The sequence below is a fragment of the Echeneis naucrates genome, chromosome 21, assembly GCF_900963305.1.
Source record: "Echeneis naucrates chromosome 21, fEcheNa1.1, whole genome shotgun sequence".
Classification (NCBI taxonomy): Eukaryota; Metazoa; Chordata; class Actinopteri; order Carangiformes; family Echeneidae; genus Echeneis; species Echeneis naucrates.
Genome location: NC_042531.1, coordinates 15,700,530 through 15,712,886, shown reverse-complemented (window position 1 = coordinate 15,712,886; position 12,357 = coordinate 15,700,530). Strand labels below are relative to the sequence as shown.

The 12,357-nt window shown below is 39.2% G+C and overlaps 1 protein-coding gene across 1 annotated transcript in view; it reads left to right on the top strand.

Annotated features, from left to right (window-relative positions):
• lrp1bb (low density lipoprotein receptor-related protein 1Bb) overlaps positions 1-12,357 on the top strand; it is a 168,402-nt gene that overhangs the window by 109,990 nt on the left and 46,055 nt on the right. The window contains exons 43-54 of the mRNA XM_029530846.1: positions 152-356; positions 2,385-2,577; positions 3,924-4,049; positions 5,091-5,219; positions 6,068-6,187; positions 7,135-7,248; positions 7,437-7,586; positions 7,805-7,927; positions 10,604-10,723; positions 11,353-11,481; positions 11,813-11,935; positions 12,168-12,308. Coding sequence (XP_029386706.1) covers positions 152-356; positions 2,385-2,577; positions 3,924-4,049; positions 5,091-5,219; positions 6,068-6,187; positions 7,135-7,248; positions 7,437-7,586; positions 7,805-7,927; positions 10,604-10,723; positions 11,353-11,481; positions 11,813-11,935; positions 12,168-12,308 — 1,673 coding nt within the window. The remainder of the gene's footprint in view (positions 1-151; positions 357-2,384; positions 2,578-3,923; positions 4,050-5,090; positions 5,220-6,067; positions 6,188-7,134; positions 7,249-7,436; positions 7,587-7,804; positions 7,928-10,603; positions 10,724-11,352; positions 11,482-11,812; positions 11,936-12,167; positions 12,309-12,357) is intronic.

The following is a 12,357-nucleotide window of genomic DNA, read 5'->3' as shown; positions in this document are numbered from 1 at the left end:
GCTCTAATTTAAATAATTTTATTACAGAACAAAAAGCAGATGACGCAAGATTAAATTAAAGATATGTCACTTACTATTAAAAATAAATAATTAAGAATTATACCGTACTTTGCTGAATGGTAACATTTGTTTTGTTCCATAATTCTTATAGCCTGATGTTTTGGACCAACTGGAACGAACAGAGGCCGAGCGTCATGAGGTCCACCTTGGCGGGGAAGAACATGAGGATTATTATCAGCTCAGACATCCTGACACCCAATGGACTGATTATCGACCACAAAGCTGAGAAGCTCTACTTTTCAGATGGAAGCCTCGGAAAGATTGAGAGATGTGACTATGATGGATCCAACAGATATGTGAGTATGAAAATAATAGCCCCAAGTAAAATATTTGACCATGCTATCTTAAGCAATTGATTACGTTTTTATTTTTCTTTTCTTTCTGTACCTTTGAACATTCCTATAAGTCAAGGAATGTTTTTATGAAATACCCAATGAATCACCGGGTACAATCTTTTTTTTTTTTCCCTTTCAATCTCTGACTGATGAAGATATTTCATTGCAAAACATTTGAGAATTGAGGCACATATTCAGGGAAAGAATGTCAAATTGATCTACCCTTTTCTCCTGAAATGAAACAGTTTTTCTGTCTCCCGTTTAATCTCCCATGCCTATTGAGCCCCTGGAACATAATCCTCTATACAGCGAACAGGATATGAAACACCTCTTGATGTTCTTTCTGATATTTCATCTATCAAGGTACAGATGGCTTCCTTAATCACAGAAGTCATTCCGTGGAAAAGTAAAGACGCTCACTCAGGGGACTTCTCGTTTTGTCCATGAAAAGTTGCATGCATAATGTATGACATCCAAACTGGATTTATATCCTGGATTTATATTTGTATCCCATGTGTGCAGAGGATTATGGTACAAGACGGTCTTTCTTACTATAATTTCCGTTTTTGCTCAACATGACCTCTGCAGCTCATCACCTTGGTCAATTTCAATTAATTGCCCATATGTTTGCTGAGCCAGGTCATAAGGCTTAGACAATCCTCACCTTTGGGTCTTCACCTGACCTTGCTGTAGTCCTGCTAATGAAGGCTTTTCAGTGAGACTGCTCTGGGTGCAGAGTCTCCATTCCAATTAAAATGTGTAAATTAAACAGAAGTTGCTGATTGCCAGCTTCAGCACTTTCTCTCACTGTAGCTGTGAAAATCCTGAGACGATCCACTGTATATAAGACGATATCTCTGGAGAGGGCAGCTTTAGGCTACCTGTCAGTTTAAAGTCTTGTGATTGTTTCACTTTTATCCTCAGTCACATGAATGTAAACTTGGATGGCAGTGGGACGTCCTTTAGGGTATCGCTTCTCGACTCCACAGCAGTGCCGTTACATGATTCCAGTGTAGCTACTGACAAAGAAGAATAAAAGCTGTGGCACGAGCCCCCCCCTCTCCCCATCCATGCCATTTTGAGAGTGGAGACTCATGTCATTAATGAAAGCAGTGCTTCACAAAGGGCAGAGGAGTGCATGATAAGCAAAGATGTCAGTATGTTTACCCAAGAAAAGATGCCCTTTTCCCCATGGAGAGAGTAAATATGAATTGAAAGCTGTCGGCAGTTGAAGTATGATATTTGAATATTGTTGAGCAGTGAAAACGTGATAAGACTGAATGAAATATGTTCATATTTACCAAAAACATGATTTCAGCTCAAAAATAATGTGAAGCTGGCTGTAAACCTAATGTGTCCCAAATCAAATTTCCCATCAATATGTTCAATCCTAACCCATCTGTTGTTCCACACTCCATCTCTATCGCTCACTTGCCTGATGGCCAGTTGTTTCTTCCACAAGCTGGGCTCCTTTAATCAACACCTGTCCTATTAATCCCAGTATGGCATGGGGCTAATGTGATGCTGCTTACAAGTCTGTCCCACTAATGGGTTAGACTACAGAGCTGTTGGAGGCCTGATTCCCCCACAAGCTTAGAGAGTCCCGCAAGGAAGAATCTGATGGATTCCTGCCTCCCTGCCAATGACACTGTCATTTACTCCCCCAACATCTGGGTTAAGCAGTTGTGTGGGCAGAGTGGGTGTTGTTGATTGAGTCATTATTCAATCAACAATCCCAATCATTATTCATCACATTTATTCCTGGAGTTGCATGAGGAAAAAATGCAGTGAATGCTCTCTTCAGCCAGATCCTGAAAAGACGTATGATCTGTGGGTGGAGGTGTGAATATTTACAGTGTGAAATATGAGTTCATCTAATGTTATAGCAGTTTTGTGAATGCCAGCAAACACAATCATTTACATAGCCCAAGACTTGAAAAGCACATTGGAAACCAGTCCTAACACCGATCCTCTGCTCTGCAATTTTAGGTGATAGTCAAATCAGGACCTGGAAACTTCTATGGCCTTGCCATCTATGCAGATTTCATCTACTGGTCAGACTGGGCCCGCAGGTCTGTGCTGCGGTCAAACAAATACACAGGTGGTGACACCAAGGTACTTCGAGCAGATATACCCCATCAACCAATGGGAATTGTAGCTGTGGCCAGGGACACAAACAACTGTGAGTAATTAAACACCTGGAAATGAGTTTAATTTACCCTGCCGATGCGCTCATGTGTCAGTATCTGGGTGTTCATCTGATTTTATGAAGGAATATATACTGGATTTTTTTTAACTTGGGCCTGTTGATGAATGCTAGTGGGGTATAGGACAGCAGACCAAAATAAATAAATATGTAGGTGCATGCATTTTATGCTGTAGCAAAACAAGGGTGTTCGTGCTTTCGTTGCGTCATTGCTACAGTTTGGATGGAGTTTTTCTCCCACTGGCTGGATGTTTGAAAAAGTTAAAAGAAAGAAAAGAAAAAGCAAGGAAAAGATTTAAAGGTGGTCTAATTTGAATGTACAAAAACAATGACAAATGAACAAGGTCTTATTTAGGATGGCTGGAAACTTAAGTTTCAGAGGTAATTAATATAAAAAGTTGCCTATGTTGTAGAAGGAGTTTCTTCAGAGACCTATGAAGTTTATTTTCAAAGCAGGACAAAGAAAAGTGCGTGTTGGTATATCCCACTGGTTGGGGGTAGATGCAGGAAGCCACACTGTTCCTGGTTTTTCCCGTCATGAGTAATAATCACATCCCATGACCTGCAAGGGCACAGCAGCGAGAACAATAGAACAAGTCTACATCATAATGTGCAGTCTACAGCAATTTATTCTTTTGGTTTATACATTAAGTTTTTCTTTTCTTTTCTTGTTATGAATACCTTTACTATAAACAATCATACAAATGGTTTTTCATTAGCTGCCCAACGGGAGCAGTTTCCTCTCTGGTGGATAAAATAAGTAATAACAGAGAGCCCTCTTTGAGATCTGTATTTCTCTGAGCAGTTACGATTGATACTCTGCCTGTTGTCGCCTTAGCTTTTATGCATTTTTGCTCTGGAGAGGATTTAGCACTAACTTTATTTTCACAGGTTATGTCTGCATTTTGGTCATGTGGTTGAATGCAATACAGTGTTACAGAGATACTTTTGCACTTAGTACCTCAGGCACAGAAAAACCAAACATCTGTTACTGTTGTAAATTTCCTATCTACCAGCAATTCCACCTGCCTATGGTCAGTATTAGTGCAGGCCTTTGACAACAGAACTGCCATTTTAATCATACGTTGACCATTAATTTGAAACGAAATATAATTTCCATTACTTGAGGTTTTGATGCTGCCTTGAATAATGGTAAAAAAAAAAACACATCCTATCAATGGCAACAGGATGAGTAGAATCTTATTTGGCCTTTTTAGAAACTGGAATAATTGCCAATGCTTTCTCACAGCTTGTTGCATGAGGATATTTCCATCTCAAGATGGAAAGAGCACGTAATCATTTCTCTTTGCTTGTTACTGAAGGTGAGCTGTCCCCGTGCCGACACATGAATGGAGGCTGCGGTGACCTTTGTCTCCTCACCCCAGATGGGAGGGTGAATTGCACTTGCCGTGGACAGCGTGTGCTATTAGACAACAACAGATGTGTGTGTAAGTCATGAGAAACATCAGATTAAATTATACCAAGGTCAAAACTTCTAACCCTAAGAAGCTTCCCTGGTACAAGACATTGATTTGAATGGCAAGCCATATGGATTTGTTTTTTAAAAAGAATTTAGTGTCTCAATTTATATGCATAGGGTAACCTGGGTTCTTTACAAACAAGATTTTATTTGTACTGTTTACGCAAACCTTGTGACATATTTGAATTGATCATTTTGTAAATAACCACACACAAACAGGAAAGCATGACCAGCTGCTGTCTCTTCCTCTTTGTCTAAGCAGTGAATCTGTAATGATTCCAGGAGTCATTGTCAATACTGCTCAGGAAAATAAAGCTTTAACGTTGTGCTACTTTAAGTTTAGGCAGACAGTAGAGAGCACATTTGAGAGGAGTGGGATGTTTGTCACAATTACTTGCCTGAAGTCACAAGGAGAAAGAATTCCCAATTTGACACATTGCTGGTTGAATCGGAAATGCAGTGTGAGGATAGAACATAAGGTGGGAGGAGCTGTTCAAATGAGTGAATTTCGGCCAGAGTAAACATGGCAAGTGACTCAGACGAGCTGGATGGTAGCCTGGATGCCGCCGTAGAGGAGAGCAGACTTTCAGCTGCACCTTAGTTCCACTCATTACTAGAGAAAGAAGAAGCTGGGAGCTGGTCAAAGTCTGATTAGATTGTTGTGTTTTTTTTTTTTTTTGTTTTGTTTTGTTTTGTTTTTTATTATTCCTGATGACTGAAATCACTAATCAGCTCACTACTGATATTATATATACTACAAAGTGTAAAGGGCTATCAAAGGAAAAATGAAATACACTACACTACACTTTTTTCCCTCAACTTACAGTATATAGGTAATGTAATTGTCAAACACTTTTATGGATTTCGCAAATGCTAACCCAAAAGGTTAATGGAACACTATAGATTAATGTATGCAGTTTGCTAAATACACACACTTGAGTTTTGAGATTTATAAAGGAAATTGTGCCTCGTGGTCATGGTTCATCACCCTTGTTGTTTTCTTCTGCAGCAGAAAATTCCTCCTGCAACATCCACACTGAATTTGAGTGTGGTAATGGAGAGTGCATAAACTACCAGCTAACCTGTGATGGAATAGCACACTGCAAAGATAAATCAGATGAGAAGATGCAGTACTGTGGTAAGAATCATTTCAAATCTCTCTCTAAAGTACACATGCAGTCATGGCTAAAAATACTGACAACTTAATGCTTCTGTCAGATAACACATGAGTACTCCCAGAAAATTATTGCAATTTCATATGCTTTGGTATTGACATGTTCATTTATTTTGTGTGCATTAACATAACAGAAACACAGAAGAACAGAAGGAAAAAAAGCCAAATTGGATCCTGTTCCACACAAAAAAAAAAAAAAAAAAAAAATGGGAGTTGACAAAATTACTGGCACCCTCAATTTAATAGTTGGTAGCACATCCTTTAGAGAGGATAACTGATGAATTGCTTCCTGTAACCAAGAATGAGTTTCTCACACCTCTCTACCATAATTCTGGACCATTCATTTTTTGAGAACTGATCCAGGTCTTTCAGATTTGAGGGTGCTTTCTCTGCTGTGCTTAGATATCTCCACAGGTGTTATGGGATGGGTGCTATGGGATTCAGGTTTTGGCACATTGCCAGCCATTTCAGGACTCTCCAACACTTTGTCTTTAACCATTTCTGTGATTTTAAAGTATGTTTTGGGTCGTTGTCCTGCTGGAATACCCATGGCCTTTGATGGAGACTCAGCTTTTGGACACAGGGCCCTACATTACTCCACAAAATACGCTGATTATTATCCAATTTCAATGCCCCTATGAGTGTAGAGGTTTTGTTTTCCTTTTACAATGCTTTTTATAAAATATTTCATGAACATGGAGTGTAGAGTTTTATATAATGATATACCTATTGACTGAGTGATTGTCATTGACATTCCTTGCATCAAAATGGCTACTAATCTGTTGAATATATTCATACATCAATCTGTTCAGACAACAGAAGCTGTAGGAATGGTTTCAGGCCTTGCTACAACCAACGATGTGTGGCCAGCAGTCATTTCTGTGATGGGATCGATGACTGTGGGGATAACTCAGATGAAGCCTTCTGTAGCAGTGAGTCACAGCCATTTGATCTCCTTTTCAATCTGTCCTGCCTCTGAGGCAGGATCCTTCCACACTAATGCTTGCATTAATACAGCATGCTAAGCCACATGCTGTGCTAATCCTTTACTATGTAATGAGCACCAAGATCATTAAAGTGCATGAAGTTAAAATTGGGGTTCCCCACTCAACCCTAAAATGTATTTTGTCTTTTCAATTAATTGAGTATTGTAGTTCTGGGATAATCAAAATTGACACTTTTTATTAAAACCTGAACATGCAAAAGCCCGCAGAGTGACAGGAGTACTTGCTTTAAACTCTGTGCAGCACATCAATTTCAGAACTTTTACTAGAACTATGTTAAATTGCAAATTTATACAACAAAACTGAATTAATTATGAAATAATCAACTAAGGTTTTGTAGAGAAATCATATAGTTACTAAGAATTGATTGATTCCACAAGGCATAATATTATTGTCAAAATGAATGTAGACTTGGAGCTCAGCACTCAGAAAGGATTTCACATATTCACCGTGCATTTTCTTTTTAACGGGAAGTCAACAGTAACTTTTCTATTGCCATTAAAACATTTAATTATGGTGACTTCTTATATACTATGAATAAAATGCAGAGGGGTGAAACGTCGTGGAACATTGGGCAGTAGCTGGTAACTGAAGAGAACCACGATGCTTTTGCATATTAACTGTGCAGAAGGGGTGCAACTGCTCTTGCACCACACTAAGATCATTACAGTCATGACAATTCTAATAGCACAAAGAGTGCACCTGCACAGATACTGAAACTCATCACAAACCTTTTCCAGACATGCAGTTTGCAACCATGACCTGATTTTCACCTCATTCACAAAGAGGCACTAAGTAGTGTTTTGAGCTGTACCTGTGACTGTGTGTGAGTGATGCTTCTGCTGTCTTTTTGAAATGCTAATTCTCTCTTCCAGATGTCACATGTGGCTCGTCAGAATTATCATGCAGGGATGGGAGCTGCATAGCCAGCTCAGCCTGGTGTAACCAGGTCATTGACTGTGCCGATGCCTCAGATGAAAAAAACTGCAGTACGTCTCGCTGCCTTTTCTTTGCATTGCATTCACACAGAAAATGTAAACACAGACATGTAGCCCCATCAGATCAATTGGATCCAGCACCTAAAATCTGTAGTTGTCACTTGGATCACATTGAATGCTGCCTCACCTTTATCTCAACCATCACTGCCAATTATTGTGGTGCTATGTTTTGTATTCAGACCACACCGAGTGCTCTCACTTTTACAAGCTGGGGGTGAAAGAAAAAGACTTCATCAACTGCAACTCCACCTCACTGTGCATCCACCCGTCATGGATTTGTGATGGTGCAAATGACTGTGGTGACTATGCTGATGAGACCAACTGCCAGGGTGAGTACCCAACATGCATGCACACACACATTCATTTTCCCTCTGCATTCAGAGGCAGATCGAGAAAGCCAACTTCAATTAGAGAAGACTTAAGACAGATCTCATTTTCAGAGGTGATTATGACAGTGGACTAAGAGATTCTGGAGCTTATATTAAGATGATGATCTCAGTCATCAGTAATGCATAAAGGGCTGACTTAGTTTTGTTGTTTATCCCAGTTTCCCATGGACAGAAATGCGAGGAGGGCCACTTTGCTTGTCCAAGTGGGAACTGCATCTCCAGTGTGTGGCTGTGCGACGGCCAAAAAGACTGCGAGGATGGAGCGGATGAATTCCAGTGTGGTAAGCCAACAAATCTTACCTGTCATGGAAGAGCTTTTATACAATGAAATAAAATGATGTTTTGTTTTGTTTTGTTTTTTTTCTTTTCTTTTCTTTTCTTACTGCCAGCTTTGCATGATATTTGGATGCTCTAAACAACACTGTCTGTTATTGGAAGGATGTTTATTTTCCATTCATAAGACACTATTTATTGTAATGTTTTGGTGATTTGAATAGATCTGGGATAGCGACAAATATTATATAAAGTATATAAGGAAGAGACAAAAAGTCAAGAAATGATTGTTTATCAACCCAGAAGGCGATTTCTTCTGACTTTATTTGCTACCGCCTCAATGTGAGATTTCTCCTGTGTTTTGTTTCTTGTTTGAAAGTCTAATCCTAGTCCTGAATTCAGAGTGAGGCTGTTGAGGACACACGTTTTTCCCCTTTTCTCTTTGAATTATAATATACAGCACTACCAGTGTAACAATTAATTAATGAGCTGTCAGTGAGACGATTTCACTGGCGATGGAAATAGTGAATTCAATAGCAGGAGGAGACGTACTGTATGAAAGGATTACACTTTACAATGCCACTCCTCTACTTCTCTAACCAGAGGCAGCAAAAGCATTCTTACTTGCTTTAATACATGCTAATTTATGCTGAGCCCACAATGACAAAGCCACGATCTCACCAATTAAACAGGGGGACTATAATTAAGTCACGGTATGGATTAATATTATTTTCCCTCAAAACCAACATTCTTGCACACATACCCCCATGCATCTCATTGCTCTCAGCATCAAATTGACTGGATGCTTCAGTGTCCGTGGTCAGAGCAGCTGTAAGGCTTCATTACTGTCACATACAAGTAAAATATAATTAGATTTTATGAAGTAGTCCAACTGCACACTGTCAAAACACATGCTGGCTCAAAGTAAGCTGTGAGTCTTTTGCATTGTCTAACTCACCTTAAGTGTAATAAGTTAGGGAAAAGTGAAGTCCTTCCTACTTGTGAGGCTGAATGAGAGGCAATTTGGTTCAGTTTAAATTCTCATGACATTTGCAATCCACACATGCTACAGTTAATGGTTATGTGCAAAACATGAAAATTTGGATTTGTCCTGTACTTTGATTTTAACAAGTACAAGTACCTCCCCTGTGTTATTTTGTGCTTTTCATGAGACACTAAATTGGGATGGTTAACACAGTGGACATTGTATCTGAATAACATTTGCATGCTAACAGCCAGACAGGAGCTTGTGTAGCTGAAGATGATTAATTATTTTGCCTTTAAATCTAGGCTCTGGTGCTTTTGGGTTGAGAAGGAACACATTTCAGGAAATATAAATTAGAAATTAAATGCAACTTTACATTTTACATTTCTTGACCAAGATGCCACTTAACTCTTAGTTTGCCTGGCTTCTTACTTATATGTGATTAAGCAGAGCCTTTGTTTGCATTTCATAGAGCGCACAGCATTCTGAATTTCATATTCACTGGCTCTTTCTCTTATCGGCTTTATTTAAGAAATTGTCCATGAATGTTGTTCAAGAGATGCATAACACATGAATACCAATACCATTCCTTTATCAAAAAATGCCATTTGTGCCTGTGTGATAACATTCCATGCTTCAAATGTGCTTATATCAGAAAAAATATGAATTATGCCTCACTTCTTTGAGATGCTGTGAATAGTTTTTGTTGTTTTTTTTTTGCAAATAGACAACATTCCCTTCCCTCTCAGTTAATTATCATTTAAAAAGCTCCTGTCACTGATAATCAGAAATTTCAAATTCCATGATTAGACAGAAGTCTAATCTTAGTCGTTTCTCACTTCACAATACATAGAGCTTTTCTGCCATATGAAACACTACTGAAAATGAGACATGAAAGGCTCTCTTTGATACATTTAATGTGCTGTAGACCTGATATTTTGCTATACACTTGAAGCAGCTGTTCACATTTGAAGTGCAAATTTGCTACCACATACAGGAAGTCTGGATAATCACAGTTTCCAGATTTAGCTACTTTGTTTATTCCATCCTTATCTTATATCACTGTATTAGTGCAAGTAAAGCTGAGTCTGACAGGAAGTAAAGCTATGCAATGAGAAAGACGCTGCTTCCTTATTCCCCTCCCACCCTTAGGAGATCCATAATTCCTTGAGCTGCGATCTGACCTGGAGCACACTTACACCCTTCCTTTTCTCAACACATCCTCAAAGCTCTGGCAGACTTTGCCAGGACTGACATCTGAGAGAAAGAGGCCACAGAACTGCTCTCCAGAGAGAGTGGGTGGCTCAGTGACTCAAGCTCAGCACTAATTACAAACACATCCACACTTTACACAATAGCTTCTGCACAGTGATCAGCAGCATACTCTTAGTGGACATACCTTTTTATCGTGCCATCCCTATTTCTGGTATTTAATTCTGTATTGAGTTACCAGGATTTATAAAAGCATTTATAAAAAAGATCCAATAGAAATACTAAGCACGTCTTTGAGTTGCAGCAATACTCATGCGTGCCACTAAGCAGTAACTACGTTGGCAAAGATAGTCAAAATACTTCTTTCATTTGATAAATAGAATAAATACATAAAAACAGCAATCCTCGTTCTTCAGCTAGTCCAGATTTGTTGTTTCTTCATCGCTTTGTTTGATTTATGGTATTGAAGTTGCACTGCCTTCTGCAGACTCATCATGCTTATGGAACCAGTTTGCCTGCTCAAAAAACAAGTGCATTGCCAAGCAGTGGCTGTGCGACGGAGAGAACGATTGTGAGGATGGCCTCGATGAGAGTGTGCAGATTTGTGGTAAGTGCCCTTTCAGATGTCAGGAGGAATCTACCGTTGGTAAAAAGGTCACAGCCACTATAATGCACATTACAGCTCCATGTTCTTCTAGCAGAGATGCAAGTGAATGGAAAGAAATAGAACAATCTTAATGAGACAGCAAATGAGACCGCAGGAATTTCTGATGACTGCGGTGGGCGCTGAGGCAAACTGATTTTTTATGACTGAAACCCAAGAGAAACAGTTATTTCTATGAGCAAATGAAATGCATACATGAATACTACAGTGAAACAACAGTAAACTAACCACAATAATAAAGAGACAATAATTGCTATGAACATTGATTGGATAATTGCACTACGATGGGGTGCCAAGAAAAATACTAATGAATTGGCTCAAAGGTTTCTAAAGCACAAGTCAGAAACAATGTGCACTTTAGATGTTACCTAAGGTGCATATCTTGTTCTAAAGTGTGATATATTCTGTTATTTCAGATTTGTTATTTCAAATCTTTGACTTGTAAATGTTCACTGATAAGATGACAAAACAAAAGTTGCTTCAGTTCAGCATCTTTTGTTCCCGGTTTTTCTCTGTGGTGCATTTGACCCATTGTATCCACTGGCTTTTTAAAGCTGCTGTTTTCCTCCTAGGCTCAGTGACTTGTGCTCCAGGACTGTTCAGCTGCCCTGGGTCATATGCATGCGTTCCAAAACGATGGCTCTGTGATGGTGAAAGGGACTGCCCCGATGGGAGTGATGAACTTTCTGCAGCTGGCTGTGGTAAACTCTGTTTTTCTATTTCAAATTATCGAATTGTTCGTTGCAATTACAGAACTTCTAAGAAATCAATGCTTTCTCACAACGATAGGTCATAGATTATGAGACACACTGAGCACCTCTTGTGGATCTCTGTGCAAAGTTTATTTAAAGCAAGAAATACCTTCTGGTAATAGTGGGAAGTAAGAGGAAGCTTTTGTACAGTTGAAGATCACCTTTCTATTTAGATTAGAAAACAGAGACCAGTGGATTAGCATAATGCTGTTGATGTTACGCAAATACCGTGAGCCAAGTCTGATTAAAAATGTTTATTGAATGTCTTTTCATGGATTAGCACCAAACAACACATGTGACGACAGCTCGTTTCGCTGTCGCAACAAAGCATGCATCCCCCAGCGTTTCGTCTGTGATCATGATGATGACTGTGGAGATGGATCTGATGAATCAGTGGAATGTGGTAAGTAGGTTTGTCTTATTTTATTGTTCTTTACCCATGTCCTGTTTGAAAGGTGCAATGGAAAGCTGTGAATAAAATGTGGTAGAAGATGAAACATCAATTAAGATAAAACATTCCTACATCATGGTAATGAATCTTTATTTTAGTTTTACTATTTAATTTTTCTAAACCAAAGCTGTTTCACTGCCATACCTCAATGAAACTTGATGAAATATTGAGTTTCTTTATTTAGTCTATCGTTCCTGTGGATCTGAGGAATTCCGCTGCAGAGATGGTCGCTGTCTTCTCAGCTCTCAGTGGGAGTGTGACAGCTATGCAGACTGCCCTGACCGCTCTGATGAGCTGCCTCTCAACCTCAAATGTCTGGCTGCAGGTAAGACTGCTGTTTGGTTCTCTGCTGGATTCTCTTCCTCCATGTCACC